The following is a 15,902-nucleotide window of genomic DNA, read 5'->3' as shown; positions in this document are numbered from 1 at the left end:
CTTAAGTGAAATTCACTTAAGTGCATTTAATGGAACAAATATTAGAGTGTAGGTTGTAATTGTAGTAGGTCAGTGCTTCTGATAGGATTCTTACTCGGACATTTTGCAGTCATCTGAGACATCTTTTGTTTTATTGTTTATGTTGCAAGGGAGCCGGTCAGTGTATGTGGGCACGCGCCCCCCCCCCCCCCCCTAGCCCCCTCCCCACCCCATCACAACCCCCCCCCCCCCCTCAACCCTACCCGCTCTCATTAGAATATCAGTAGGTCCGTCCTCACATTTCAACGTTTACCACACGCGCACGCTGCACTTCGCTTATCCTCAGGTCACGGGTGCGCTGGAACATATGCCAGCTGACGTCGGGGTGCACCGTTTGGGCGATTGGGCGGCCAATCATTTGCTTGCTCACTCATCATATGCCATTTGCCGAAACGTCACTTGATTGTGTAGATTCTTCTTTGTTGAAGACATTTTAAAGTAAACGCAAGCTGCTATCATTTGAAGTCAGCGTGGAGCGCTTTTATCGTATGTAAACAATAGTTGAGGTGTGTTTATCTACCAACACCTGCAAACGACAGGTGCTTGCAAGAGCCTGCCCACCCGAGTGCTCCCTGAAAAATTGGATTTGATGTGTTGGGGAGGGGGTGTTGTGCGCACGTGCGTGTGTGTGTGTGTGTGTGTGTGTGCGTGTGGTTGGGCGCGGGGCACGCTCTGGGAAAACAATAGCAGGGTTTGGCGGCGCACACGACCGACCGTGTGCCGTTGATTATCATACAGCTGTTCGCTTGAGGGCCAGACAAAGGCAACGTGATACACACACGCGCACGCACACACGCGCTCAGTGGCGTCTGAATAGCCTCGAGCTTCGCAATAATAAGGACCATTCCAGGGACCTGACCCCCACCCCGTCCCGTCTCCCGCCCTTGTCTCCCCCCCACACGCGTCAGAGTAATTATAAGGTTTAGTGCTAAAGAAAAAAAGAGGCCCATGTGCTATTCCTTGCATGGTCTTTGTTTGGTAAACCCCCACAATAAATAATAATAAAAAAATAACCTTAAAGGTGCTAACGTTACACCATGTTAATTAAATCAAAAGATGCTAGTAGCAATTGGCTGATTTCTGAATTGCACCTGTTTTACAAGTTTAGTTTGAGTTTCAAAGCGATTTTATTTTATGGCCAAAATTATAGAGAAAAGTATTCACATAAACACTGATTTGCTCTTCAGGTAAACAAACCAACTTTATTAAAAAGTAGCTGTTTTAGCATCCTGTTGAATTCATCCCCACCCGCCATATCCATATATGTGCATTCGCTTCTTATCCATGCCAATTAAGTGCAGCCCAGATGTATCGTGGGTTGTCCAAATCTCCAGGCAGACCGAGCGTGTCAGGCTGCTCCCCTGAGGTTTGCTCCGACTCCACCTCTTTGGCCGTGGCGGGGTATAAAACCCACTCTGTACGCAGCAGAACACAAAACAAAGTAGAGTGCCAAGTGTAGGATAGGGTTAGAGAAACAAGGAGAAGACACAAAGGACACCAAAGGGATCACATAGTTGGTGTTTTGAAGGATTGTTGTCTTTTTATTTTGTGGAATTACGAATGCCGGCATCCACTTAAATTTGGAAAGCAAAAGTCTGAGAGGAAATGGCACATGTCCACCAGAGATACATCTTGGCTTTGGCCTTGGTGCATGTTGTAAGTGGACTTCTTGAGCTGAATAATCAAAACTCACACGCAGATTCTTGATGTTATGCTGATCTGTCATTGCAGGTGTTATCCTCTGGGGTGTTTGAGTTGAAAATTAATTCATTCCACACGGCGCAGCGCATCTGCAGGAGACACAGGGACTGCCACATATTTTTTAGAATCTGCCTCAAGCACCCGGAAGATGTGATCTCCGCAGAGCCGCCGTGCACCTTTGGAACGGGACAAACCAATGTCATCAGGGCCGATCACACTTCCATCTCCGGCAGTGCGCCAATCAGGGTGCCTTTCCACTTCAAATGGCCGGTAAATATCAATATTAACAACAGCGAGGATTGGAGGAATGGCATATCAAAGCATTTGTGCATCCTGTGCAAATTGTTTCAGGGGACTTTTTCGTTGATTATTGAGGCTTGGAACGCAGAATCTCCAACTGAATACACAGGTACGTCTTTCGTGAGGCGAATTGGTTCGCCTGTAACTTTCCTGTGAGTGCAATATGTTCGAAATCAATTCTGACTTTTGTAAGCAGACAACCAAAACAACCTTGTGAATCGCCTGGCGACCAGGAGGAGACTCGCCATCGGCGAGGACTGGTCCCAGGATGTGCACTTCGGAGAGCAGAGCGAGCTGCGTTATTCGTACCACGTCTTCTGTGACGAATACTACTTCGGAGACGGCTGCGCCGAGTACTGCAGGCCGCGGGACGACACGCTGGGTCACTACACCTGTGACGAGGAGGGCAACCGCATCTGCCTGGAGGGCTGGAAAGGGAACTACTGCTCGGAACGTAAGTGTCTGCTCAGTCGTTGCGGGAACAAACACACTCGCTGGAGCTCTACATTCAGTCATTTTCATAACATTTGATCAATAACGGTGAAGGCGGCAAATGTCTTCCGTGCTGAAAAAGCCACTCTCAAAGTCCTATTTTCAAAAAGTTATTGAGGATTTCAAATTTGAGGGATTTGTGCTAAGGGCAATCCGTATTGACATAGCAAATGGTGGTGGCCCACTGGAATACCCTTCTTGCGTAAAGGTAAAGACAAAATTGCATCATGGCAAAGACAGAAACAGCTTCATAAAATAATGTGTCGCCCTTCAAACACTGCAGATCCAAGTGCCTAAATGAGTCTATCTACTCCTTAAACCCAGAACACTCTTGTCTTGATACAATTGTAATAACGGTAAAGACGTGCAATAGTTCAGACACTTTCGCAAAATCGTACGTATCGCAGAAATAACACCGTTTATTTTGGCCTGTCTGCTATTGTGAATGCAAAATGGCTGCCCCATCCTTGCACGTCAGCTTCCAGATCCCGCTGGTGTATTGTAACAACATAATGAGACTCTCTCCAGTGGCATTAAAACGGCAAAGACAGCTTGAGTGTCAAAAACTAAAACAAAAAGAAGACATACACACACACACACACACAAACAAAAAGGAACTCTGAAGACAGTAATATGCATCTGCGTTCATTTTCATGGAAAAGGCAAAAAAACCAAAAACTGTAATTAGTATCTGCAGAAAACATGTTGCAAACCATGAAACTCCATTTCAGACACAACGGTAATGACATTTTGGGATTAAAATTGTTGATTGGTGCCCTTTTTTTGTTTGCGCACCTGTCCCTAAGAATGTCTGTGCACGTGCCTGTTGACTTGTGTGTCTTACTAGTAACATTTTCTTTCCTGCTACTGCCTTCCACTGCTGTATGACATTTCTGCACACTTCTTGGACAACTTTGATACACTATAAGGACGACTCCATGTTACTAGTGAAGCAAAAGTGTGCACTAGTTGACATCTGCATGCTATTAGAACTATGAGTGAATTACAGGATGTTAACTAGTAGGATTTTATCGCAGTAGCGCCCAGAGAGAACGAGACCACACATAAAGAGGCGTTGCAAGGAGAGATTTCACACAAACGTGAAAGTTGTGCCTTGCTTAAGGACACCTCAACAGCAAGCAGGGAAGCAGACTAGCATCTGTCCAACAACTCGTTGCTATTTTTGCTCTTTTCCTGCAGTGGAACTTGAACTGTGATTCTTCTTGAAACCTGAAACTGGAGTCTTTTTATTTTAATGAAGAATGCCCTTCATGGTGATATCCCATGAAGGTGTGTTTTGTAGTTTTTGTTCCATCTGCCTTATGTTCTCTGGTACAATAAAAAAAAAAAAAAAAAAGGCATTAGGCTAATGTACAGTAGATACACACATTTTTCAGGGTGATCTGTTTGCACGCAGTGAGGAGATAAAAAAAAAAAAAAAAAGCATCCGCTGGCAGTGTGCCTGCCAGCTGCTTAGCTCAATACTTAACCAACAGTGAAGTCTGGAAGGGGGCTGGGGTCAGACAAAGGGGCCCCGATGTGTGTGTATAAGATGTATACAAAGGCGTGCCCATTGTAATCACACACCCTCTCCTCTCTCCTCCCCCTAGCCATCTGCTCAGCGGACTGCAGTGAGAGACACGGCTACTGTGAGGCCCCAGGGGGCTGTAAATGTCGCATGGGTTGGCAGGGCCCCTCCTGCAATGAGTGCGTCCGCTACCCAGGCTGCCTCCACGGCACCTGCGGCCAGCCATGGCAGTGTAACTGTCAGGAGGGTTGGGGGGGCCTCTTTTGTGACCAGGATCTCAACTACTGCACCAACCACAAGCCGTGCGCCCATGGTGCCACCTGCACCAACACTGGCCAGGGCAGCTACACTTGTGCCTGCAGGCCTGGCTTTGGGGGTACGAACTGTGAGCTGGAAACCAATGAGTGTGACAGCAACCCCTGCAAAAATGGAGGCAGCTGCAATGTAAGTTGCCACGTATTAAGTTTATCCATCAATAAGCCTCTTTGTCCTTTTACCAGAATTGTTTTTTTTAATTATTATGAATAATATCTAGCAAATAGCTCTAGCTACTTCAACCAAAATAATGCGTGCGTGTACTTTCGCCACCTCTAAATATACTGTACGAGACTTCAAATGAAAAATGGGATAATTGCATCTGGAAAAAGTAATGAAAGTAAATAACAGGAGTACCTAGTCAAGTACATAACTTTGGATTTATACTTCAATTGAACTGAAGGTTAAAAACATAAACTGAAGGACAAAAGAGGAACTTCAAATGTATCCACATCCATTCAATGCTTCCTCACATAAAGGTCGTTGTTCATCCCCAGGACCTGGAAAATGACTACTCTTGCACCTGCCCGCAAGGATTCTACGGCAAAAACTGTGAGATCATCGCAATGACGTGTGCGGATGGGCCCTGCTTCAATGGCGGGACGTGTGTGGAGAGCATGTCGGGAGGTTACACGTGCCGGTGCCCTCCCAGCTACACGGGCTCCAACTGTGAGAAAAAGCTGGATCGCTGCAGCAACAGGCCCTGCTTAAACGGTAAAATGGCGACGTCTCACGGCTAACAAGTTTTGGGCCATATGACTGACTGCAATAAGCAATAAATGCCTCTTTCAGAAACTAAGAACGTGACATGAAATTGCTCCCTTGTCCAAAAAATGACATAATTTGGTGTGTTATTGCTGTTGACATCCCTCCATCCATTTTCTGTACCGCTTTATCCTCACAAGGGTCACGGGCGTGCTGGAGCCTAACCCAGCTATCTTCGGGCGAGAGGCGGGGTACACCCCAAACTGGTCGCCAGCCAACCGCAGGGCACATATAAACAAACAACCATTCGCACACACATTCGCACCTACGGACAATTTAGAGTCTTCAATCAACCTACCGAGTCTGTTTTTGGGATGTGGGAGGAAACCGGAGTGCCCTGAGAAAACCCACGCAGGCACGGGGAGAACATGCAAACTCCACACATTTTGTCACCTCACGTGACATTCCGTATGTAGCCGATTGGATAAAAGTGGCCAACATAGAACCAAAAGGTACAGGTATATTAATACGGTACCCAGTCTATTACAGATATATTTAAGGAGCTGAAGTTGGAAATTGCATTAACACAGCTAAAATGATTTAAAAAAGGAAGTGAGGTGGACACACATGGCCAGCATAGAGGCCAGAGATTGAAACGTGGACACACTGCATTTTCGTCCCTGATCTGCTGGATGCTGAACAAGTGTTTTCCCCTCTCAGGTGGCGAGTGTCTGGATCTCGGCCAGAGCGTCCTATGCCGCTGTCAGGCCGGCTTCACCGGTGCCAACTGCCAAGTCAACATCGACGACTGCGCCTCCAACCCCTGCCAAAATGCCGGGACCTGTCAAGATGGCGTGAATGACTACATTTGTTCCTGCACCTTAGGGTACACCGGCAAGAACTGCAGCGTGCGCTCAGACGCATGTGGAGAGCGTCCTTGTCAGAATGGCGGCACTTGCTTCACTCACTTCACAGGTCCCGTATGCCAGTGCCCGAAAGGATTTATGGGTCCAAGTTGCGAGTTCACGTTGCAGCCTAGTTTCAAGCCCGCTTTGCGCCAGACCTCCCAGCCCTCCTCGGCCACGCTAACCATCTCCTGCATTCTTTCCATCCTGGTAGTGGCTCTAGTGGCTGGTATTATCTTGCTGAGGAGGCGCAGGAGGCTGCAAGGAAGGAAGCAGCTCAGCGACACAGCGGTTTACAATGACCTGGAGACAGTGAACAACCTGGGGGGAAGCGAGAGAGACTCCTTCCTCAGTCCGAACGGTCTGTTCAAGATCAGCAACAGCACGGCCCACCTCAGTTTCGACCCCTTTTCGGAAGGAAGGTCAGGATACAGGCACAATCCTGTTGAGAGCGGCCCGGCCAGAGCGGATCTGATATGGAGGGACGAGGCAGGCCTTGGTTCAATAACTGGGCTAAGATGAACAGAATTCAGCGAGAACACACTAAGATGAATATTAGCACTTGGTGCTCCTCTTTCTTTGTGTACAGAAGGAGCAAAATTCACCAGTTGAAACCCACTCTGCAACAACATACCAAACAATGGACTGCTCTAATGAAGAACATTTACAAAGATTATTCAAAGAATTATATGGGGCAAACCTCTTTCACATTTAAGACCCAAAGAGACAATTATTAAGAGCCATCTTTCGGAGGACCTACAACTCAAACCAAATGCACAAAGTTACAGTACTGAACAACTTTGGAAAATTTGCCCCAGGTGTATGACTTTATTTTGATACCATTGTCCTTTTTTCAGATTTTTTTTTTTTTTTTTTTTTTTTTGCATTTCAATCTTCCTTTCCTAATTTTTTCCTTATTGTACGCACCATCATTTTTATACTTTATTATTTATTTATTTGAAAACCAACGTTTACGGCTCCACTTTGATTGTCACAGAAATATATTTATACGATGCTGAATGAAGACGAACATTATTATTATTTTTTTCACGGGCTATGGAAGATAAAATATCCCAAAGTTATTAATGGCAGGGATATAAGGATATATTTCAGTTGAGCGCTAACAACTGATGACATTGCCCTGTCATGTGCCATTGTTTGTGTTCATGCCAAAGTTTGAGTGATGTCATGTGTATTCATTAATATTTAAGTTGATCATAATGTGGTTTTGTTGTCGAATAAAAACAGGTTTGATGTAATACAATGCAGTACAGGCAACTGGTTTCCTAGTACTTTTACTGCTTTAATGTTATGGTGGTCGATGCTTATTCAACAATTTTACAGTCTCTTGACAGACACAATTGCTTCTCCATTTCTATTATCATGCATCTTTTAAATTGAGTTAGCTAAGTAACAAGCCCAGCTGTACTTCCCAAAAAATGATTTAATATTAGAAATGTACAGAAAATCATTTTATAGAACCACTTGTGTGTTTAGACCATTTTAAATTACGTGAACATTTTTGCAAACCTGTGACCTCAAACAAAGATCATAAGCATTTAAAAAGGAAATGGCCTTCTACGGCTGTTAGAAAATGACTCATTATGAATAGAAAAACACTCGGTAATGCCAGAGTAGCCTTTTACTCATCCCAAATTGAAACCAATGAAATCAACCATAATTTTTCAAGTACTGCACCTAGGCTGACAAAATGAGACAGTGCTATTCATCTATGTGTTCCAATCACTTTCAGCAGTGAGGATTTCATCACTATTAGAGATGTAACGCATACTTGAGGCGTTTTTGTCCGGTTAGCTTTCCGGCGTTAGCCTTGGCGGTTTTTTCAAACTCCTCAACTGTTTGTTAGACACGATGCTGATGTACGTAATCTACTTAAGGATCAAAAAGCAGTTGTCAAACAATTGTTTGACTATTTACAAAACAATGTATTTGGAGACAGGCCTGGAGGTGGGGTTCGAAGGCGAGCGCCTGGTGGCCGGGCCTGCACCCATGGGGCATAGCCTGAAAGGGTAACGTGGGTCCCCCTTCCCATGGGCTCACCATCTGTGGGAGGGGACATAGGGGTCGGGTGCAATGCGAGCTGGGCGGTGGCTGAAGGCAGGGACCTTGGCGATCTGATCCCCGGCTACAGAAGCTGGCTCTAGGGACGTGAAACGTCACCTCTCTGGGAGGGAAGGAGCCCGAGCTGGTGTGCGAGGTCGAGAAGTTCCGACTAGATATACTACCAGTCTCTCGAGAGGGGTACCAGCCTCTGGTACCAGTCCTGTCGAGAGGGGTTGGACTCTCTTCCACTCTGGATTTGCTCACGGTGAGAGGCGCCGAGCATTTGTGAGCTGGATGAAGTGGGAAGAGGGAAGTCTGGGCGTCCCCGCTAAAGCTAGTGCCCCCGCGACCCGACCTCGGATAAGCGGAAGAAAATGGATGGATGGATGGTGTCAAAATCAATGCATGCATCAACTTCCACCATTTTTGCTCAAATCTGTCCCGCAATTCCGACTCGTCGTTAAGATATTGCAAGCATTTTTCTGTTGCCAAACTCCTCTTTACAGTAACTTGAACAGTAGTTGAACAAACTATTATCCTTGACTTCTGATTTTAAAATGAGGTATCCATCAATTTGTTGTGTGTATGGAATACTACAATTAGGTGACAAAACATGTATATGGTTTCACAGTCACAACGGCCTTCTGAGATAAAACCATAACTAAAATACGGCAAAGTGATAAAAATGAGTTTGACACCCCTGAATATGACAATAAGTGTTTTTTGTTGTTGTTGTTTGTTTTTAAATTGCAAATTGTCCTTTGAAGTAAAACAATTGAATCAGTACTTCTACTTTTACCATTTTTTTTTTTTTTTAAACACACTTTTCTGTTCTAGCTCCTACTATAGCCTACAGTACTTTTGCCAACTCCGGTGCGATCCCTGTGCGTCCCAAATGAGGACCGTTAAAGTTCTCATCCGACACGGCCCCTGCGTCGCTATAGTGAACGCAAAGAACGTAGATAGTAGTTTACATTAAAAGCAATGTAATGTTAAACAGTGTTAAACAAAAAAGCGTAGACGTGTCACAATAATGGGCTTCCATTTATACGTACTGTGATGGAAGGACAATTTAGAGGAAAAAAGAAAAAGAAACACACTCCAGAACTGTGCCCTGTCTGAGTTGTCGTCGCCTCCCAGCGCATCTCTCCACTTGAGCTTGTGGGGGGAAAAAAAAGAAAAGAAGGAAAAAAAGAAACCAGTCAGACCAGTCCAGAGCAGACATGGCAGCTGACCGGACCGGGACGACACGCGGGGAAAGAGAGAACGCACTCTTAGCAGACGAAGGACCGTTTGAGGAACACGGCGGTCATGCCCTGAAGAGACACGCCCGGGTCACAGTGAAATACAACCGGAAGGAGCTGCAAAGACGCCTCGATGTGGAGAAGTGGATTGATGAGCGCCTGGACGTGCTCTATGCTGGCCAGGTGGGTCCCAGGGAAAAAAAACACGTGCGCTCATCTCCTTTTAATCACGACCACATTTGAAAACAGACATTTAGGTTTATTGCGGGTACCAAAATACTTGCCAATTTAGTTTTGAATTGTCATTGCAATGAGCTGAAACTCGACAGTATGGGATCACTGAAGAAACAGTATTTGTCAGTCCTGACTCGCGTTATCCATCAATTGTTCTAAGAGGGAACAGAGGTGGGCATGTGGGCATGTGGGCAGGTCCATTTTTCCTTACAAGGCCAAGCAAGCAACCTCAATAGCCGCAGTCCAATTTGCCCAGATCTGTATCTGTCTTAGGAGTTATTTCCATACATGGGCATTGTGGAACTGTGAGGCACTTAAATGAGAAGGAAAATAAGCAAGAGGAGTAAACGTGTGCATCAAGATATTGTAGCTGTGTGGAGACATTGCAGGGTAGATTCGTTTATTTTGCACATAAAGTCTTCAAATTGGTCTTGTGGCATGCATCCAAACTGTAAAGGAAAAAAAAGAATGGACCTATAAAGAGGGACATTATGAGGATGAATGTGACCCCCCCCCCCCCCCCCCCACACACCCCTTTCTGAGGCAGACGCTGACACTCAGCTGATACAAAAGCTACAGTGGCCATTTGTTCAAAGGGAGCAGGCCTCGGTGGCGCAGTTATGCCGAAACAACAGTTTTAGTGTTCAAAACCCACGGCTTGCACAAATGACTGCCTTGCAATTTGCCAAAGTTTTCAGATACTCTTGGGAGAGATCAAATATCTTGTTTTCGAGCTATGCGCGTCTCTGGATGCGAGGAACTTTTCTCTTCTGACTTGATCCACCTCATGAAGAAAAAAAACAAAACCATTTTTATCAGTTGAAAAGTGAGTAAAAGTCGAATAATTTCAATTTGGTGTTATGCTAATTGACAAATCAACCCAGTCGCTCTTCTTTGAATAACTATAAAAACAATCAAGCTTCTATTGTTTATTCCCCCACTCACGTGTTTTTATGTGGATGTGACACCATCATGACCTTTAAACTGTTTGTATTTTTGGTATCAGGAGGGAGATATGCCAGAAGAGGTGAATATCGATGACTTAATTGACCTACCTGACGATGTGGAACGTGTTAAAAAACTGCAGGTATGTAAACTTGCCTTTACTTTGAATGCTTTCATAGCATTACAAAGCCTTGTCTGATTGCTGATTTATTCCTATGTAAAGGAGGCTCCAACCTTTTACAGCAGATGTCTTTTTCATTGATGTGTGGCATATTATAAAATGAATATTAGACACAGGAACACATTAGAACACTGGAAGGAGGCAGGGTTGCGTTGAAAATGCATGAGATTACGAGGTGCCCGTAGGTGCGAATGGTTGTTTGTTTATATGTGCCCTGCGATTGGCTGGCGACCGATTGAGGGTGTACCCCGCCTCTCGCCCGAAGACAGCTGGGATAGGCTCCAGCACGCCCGCGACCCTTGTGAGGATAAAAGCGGTACAGAAAATGGATGGATGGATGCTTAGCGTATCTTGATTTACATTGGATTGGTTTTTATTGTGTATAACAAAAGAAAAAGTGGCTCCTGGATGTATTTGGCTCTTATTAAATAAATTTTAAAAAAACTTTAAAATGCCTTTTTGGCTGCTTTAAGCTGCTTTGATTAAATGAAATCAGATGAGAGCTACTTGTGTTTTATTTACATGACATTTAAAATGTATACTGTACTGTACGTTATTTTTGCAGCAGATCTTTTTCTAATATAGATCACGACTCCAACATTGAATGCAATGTCTTTTTGTATCAATTTGTTCTTTGACCCTTTGATGAGGTATCTACTGTATCTACTGTATGTTGGAGACAAATGTACTTTATTGTGTCACTTTTTTTCTTTATTCATTGTTTTTATTTTTTACAGGAGCTTCTTCAAACCTGTAAAAATGACACAGAGGTAATATTTAGTTTTTCAATTCATGCTTAAGGGTTGTTGCATATTCAGTCACACGGTACGAACTATTTTATGCACATAAACATACTGTACATGGCAATTTTGAATCTGTCCATCTATCCATTTTCTGCACCGCGTATCCTATGGATGTTGTGGGGAGCTGCAGCCTCCCAAAGCCAGCAGACTCTGGCCGAAAAGCAGACTACACCCTGGACTAGTCGCCATTCAATCACAGGGCTCACATACAGAGACACGCAACCATATACCGTCACTTTCACACTATGACTAAGTGGGAACTGAACACACACTACACAAATTGAGGTCAGGCGAGGTCAGGCGAGTGAACCGCTGCACCGTCAGTGACTTGACAATTTGTAATAATGAAAACCCCATTAGTGATTTATGCACAGTTAATGTAAGAACAGCAGATTATGTCTTCACTTAGTTGAAAAGATAATGGTAATATCACTCATATGGAACATCTTTTACAGTGGGTATGGAAAGTATTCAGAACCCCTTAAATTTTTCACTCTTTTTTTATATTGCAGCCATTTGCTAAAATCAGTTATTTTTTTCCTCATTAATTTAGACCCAGCACCCTGTTGACATTTTTGCTGATTTATTAAAAAAGAAAAACTGAAATATTACACAGCCATAAGTATTTATACCCTTTGCTCAGTATTTAGTAGAAGCACCCTTTTGAGCTAATACAGCCATGAGCCTTTTTGGGAATGAAGCAGTTTTTCACACCTGGATTTAGGGATCCTCTGCCATTCCTCCTTGCAGATCCTCTCCAGTTCTGTCAGATTGGCTGGTGAACGTTGGTGGGCAGCCATTCTCAGGTCTTTCCAGAGATGCTCAGTTGGGTTTAAGTCAGGGCTCTGGCTGGGCCATTCAAGAACAGTCACGGAGTTGTTCTGAAGCCACTCCTTCGGTATTTTATCTGTGTGCTTAGGTTCGTTGTCTTGCTGGAAGGTTAACCTCCAGCCCAGTTTGAGGTTCTGAGCACTCTGGAGAAGGTTTACATCCTGGATATCTCTGTACTTGGCCGCATTCATCTTTCCTTTGAACGCAACCAGTCGTCCTGTCCCTGCAGCTGAAAAACACCCTCACAGCATGATGGTGCCACCACCATGCTTCACTGTTGGGACTTTATTGGACAGGTGATGAGCAGTGCCTGGTTTTCTCCACACATGCCACTTAGAATTAAGGCCAACAATTTCTATCTTGGTCTCATCAGAGCAGAGAATCTTATTTCTCACCATGTTGTTTTTTAGCAAACTCCATGCGGGCTTTCATGCGTCTTGCACTGAGGAAAGGCTTCCATCGGGACAGTCTGCCATAAAGCCCCGACTGGTGGAGGGATGCAGTGATGGTTGACGTTCTCGAACTTTCTCCCATCTCCCGACTACATCTCTGGAGCTCAGCCACAGGGATCTTTGGGTTCTTCTTTACGTCTCTCACCAAGGCTCTTCTCCCCCGATTGCTTAGTTTGGCCGGATGGCCAGCTCCAGGAAGGTGTTCTGACATCTTCCAGTTCAGGATTATGGAGGCCACTGTGCTCTTAGGAACCTTAAGTACAGCAGAATTTTTTTTGTAACCTTGGCCAGATCTGTGCCTTGCCACAATTCTGTCTCTGAGCTCTTCAGGCAGTTCCTTTGACCTCATGATTCTTATTTGCTCTGACATGCACTGTGAGCTGTCTTATATTGACAGGTGTGTGGCTTTCCTCATCAAGGCCGATCAGTTTAATCAAACACAGCTGGACTCCAATGAAGCTGTAGAACCATCTCAAAAATGATCAGAAGAAATGGACAGCACCGGAGTTAAATATGAGTGTCACAACAAAGGGTCTGAATACTTATGGCTGTGTGATATTTCAGTTTTTCTTTTTTAATAAATCAACAAAAAATTCAACAATTACGTTTCCCTGTCAATATGACAGACATACAGTATCTTAATATACTCTAAGTATCATTTTTCTGTGACAAATATTAAGAACGTTATACATCCTTAAAGCTGGTGAAAACAATATCGGTGAAGATTAAGTGTGACCTTTTTTGTTGAATCTGAGTTTCAAATTTTTATAACTTTTTTTTCATCTTTGTCCTATTTTCAAAAGGACGGTATCATTGGAAAACATGCTAAACACGGGAACAGACAACATATCACAATGATGAACGGATGAACTTAAAGTCATTATAGAACGCCAAGGTTTACAAAATGGTAAAGAGCCAAAACAGAGTTCGCAGATGTCAGTTAGTTAAAGTACAGACGAAGGAATTAAAGATTAGTATGTATGCAACCCTCAACAAAACATTTGGACAGCCCTGTTTTACACAAGAATGAAAGCAATTGTACAACTTCATTTTTCGCGGAAAATACTTGAAGAGTACTTGATGTGACATCGCCATGTGCCTTGTTCTCCCGAAGACCTTCATCACAGAGCTGATCGAGAAACTGGAGGGAGTTCATAAGGAGGAAGCGCTGCAGAGTGAAGGTGTGGAGCATCCGGTCATCAGCCACAGCCACCATCGCCATGAACCTTATCACTTCAACAACCCACACCGTGCCCCCCACACCCGAGGCCAGAACCAGACCCTTTGACGAACACCTCCGGCTCCATTATACACCCACAAACAACACACAGTAGTTCAATTGTCAACAACGCATAACACTCACGTATTTAATGACCAATATAGTTTGTTCGTCAAATCCATGCAAGTGGATATGTAAAACATTGGTGGTTTGAGAATTTCGTGCCAGTCTGTCAACTGCGTGGTTGTGGCACAGTGACAGGAAGGAAGTGTCTGTTCCTTCAACTTATTCCATTCAATGTTTTGTGCAAGGCGAACATTTTGTCCTTTACAGGAGGTCTCGCTTGCCGTATGAAGGAATTTCATTGTCCACGTTGTGAAACTGATTTTATGATGTCACTGACATTCATTGCTTCTGTTTTGAGCTTTTGCTTCTACACCAAATTGCTAATAAAAGTAACACACTGTATTGCACTGTGCACTTATGTCCTATGATACTTTAATGATCATAAACATATCGAGAGGCCCTGCTTAATACTCAGTTGAGGCATAAATTGTGAACTAGAGCAGGAGCTACCGTACGTCTTCTCTCTTTTGCTTTGTATTTGTTCATTTTGTATTCATATTGTCAGCATGCAGTGTTGCAGAGTAACTAATTACATGTAACGAGATTATCTAATTTAATTGCAAAATATATGCAATTGTAATCCATTACATTACTGGGACAAAATGTGTAATTAAATTACAGTTGCTTTTGGAAATTTCCATGATTACAATTTTAGTTGCATTTGAAAAATAGCCACAAAAATTTCGTCCTTCTAAAGCCGACGCTTGTGATTGTCTCTCTCTGGTCATGTGACATTCTGCTGTAGTCTCAAACATGACATCTTTGACCAAATACAGTATGACCTCGAGGCACTTTTGAACATAAAAAAGAACATTGCCTTTTGAATAGTTTCATAGTTTGATCGTTTCACTTTTTTTAATTTTTTTTATGGAACATTCACTTACAATATCTGGTTTGCATATGAAGCGATATCGTCCAAATGTAGGACATTTGTCATTAGGTCAACAGTGTCACGCTTTCCACATGCTGCACACACACACACACACACACACACACACACACACAAACACACATATATATATATATATATATATATAAGGGCAGCACGGTGGAGAACTGGTTAGCACATCTGCCTCACAGTTCTGAGGACCTGGGTTCAAATCATGCATGGTAGGTTCATTGAAGACTCTAAATTGTCATAGATGCCATGTTATGCTCCATAGAAAGATAATTGGTTGTTGGGTGCACTCTGTTCTAATGAGGATCATAACTGCATATGCCTACAGGGACTCTTCCGATTAAGACAGTTTATAGTTGACGAAAGGTGCGCAATCAGCTAGTTTTTTTTATCAGTGAAATGTTTTTCATACAAATATTCACTTTGATTATATTTTCATCGCTGCGTTAGAGTAAGTAAAGGCCGCATTCGTAATGATTTCCATACCGTCGTAGAGGAGCCTCAGTGTGTCCAATTTCCTACTGTACACTAGGTGGCAGAAAGGAGCCGCTTTGTAAACAGGCGTAGGCCACAGTCTGAAAGCGTTTACGCGTGGGCTGTCGGAACATTTCAACTTATTTTATTGCTTTTATATTAATATTTTTACCGCAAGTTGCCACAGCGCAACTCAACAGTGCAACTCAACAATACAAGCAGACTGATGCACAAACACAAACACGTCTCCAACATCTCAGTTTCCTTTACGTGACATGAGAGCAGAGACCTCGAGTTATATTACAAACATTCCTGCAACAACCCAAGTGTTTATCATCCTTTTCGTTCAGATCTAAACTCTTCCGCTGAGGAAGAATACGCTGCTGCTGGAGCATGAATGGAATTTGAACTCAAGGCCAAGGGCATCGATTCGTGCTTTAAATTCC

The 15,902-nt window shown here is 43.7% G+C and overlaps 2 protein-coding genes across 3 annotated transcripts; both read left to right on the top strand.

Moving 5' to 3' along the window:
- The first annotated feature begins 1,461 nt into the window (after positions 1-1,461).
- dlb (deltaB) lies at positions 1,462-7,255 on the top strand. The gene is made up of 7 exons (XM_061751570.1): positions 1,462-1,695; positions 1,771-2,010; positions 2,092-2,149; positions 2,237-2,494; positions 4,143-4,504; positions 4,873-5,089; positions 5,801-7,255. Exons 1-7 carry the CDS (start codon positions 1,645-1,647, stop codon positions 6,505-6,507), a joined length of 1,893 nt encoding a protein of 630 aa, XP_061607554.1. The 5' UTR covers positions 1,462-1,644; the 3' UTR covers positions 6,508-7,255.
- A 1,908-nt stretch (positions 7,256-9,163) lies between these two features.
- Positions 9,164-14,426, top strand: ppp1r14aa (protein phosphatase 1, regulatory (inhibitor) subunit 14Aa). Of its 2 annotated transcripts, XM_061751565.1 has the most exons (4): positions 9,181-9,476; positions 10,534-10,614; positions 11,391-11,423; positions 13,854-14,426. In XM_061751565.1, exons 1-4 carry the CDS (start codon positions 9,273-9,275, stop codon positions 14,025-14,027), a joined length of 492 nt encoding a protein of 163 aa, XP_061607549.1. In that variant the 5' UTR covers positions 9,181-9,272; the 3' UTR covers positions 14,028-14,426. The 2 variants fall into 2 exon arrangements, with proteins under 2 accessions (XP_061607550.1, XP_061607549.1); XM_061751566.1 differs by lacking the exon at positions 11,391-11,423 and having other exon boundaries at positions 9,164-9,476.
- Positions 14,427-15,902: the final 1,476 nt, after the last annotated feature.

The sequence above is a fragment of the Phyllopteryx taeniolatus genome, chromosome 17 (genome assembly GCF_024500385.1).
Source record: "Phyllopteryx taeniolatus isolate TA_2022b chromosome 17, UOR_Ptae_1.2, whole genome shotgun sequence".
In the NCBI taxonomy this organism is placed as follows: domain Eukaryota; kingdom Metazoa; phylum Chordata; class Actinopteri; order Syngnathiformes; family Syngnathidae; genus Phyllopteryx; species Phyllopteryx taeniolatus.
The sequence above is the reverse complement of the archived record's forward strand: the minus strand, read 5'-3'. Positions and strand labels throughout refer to the sequence as shown.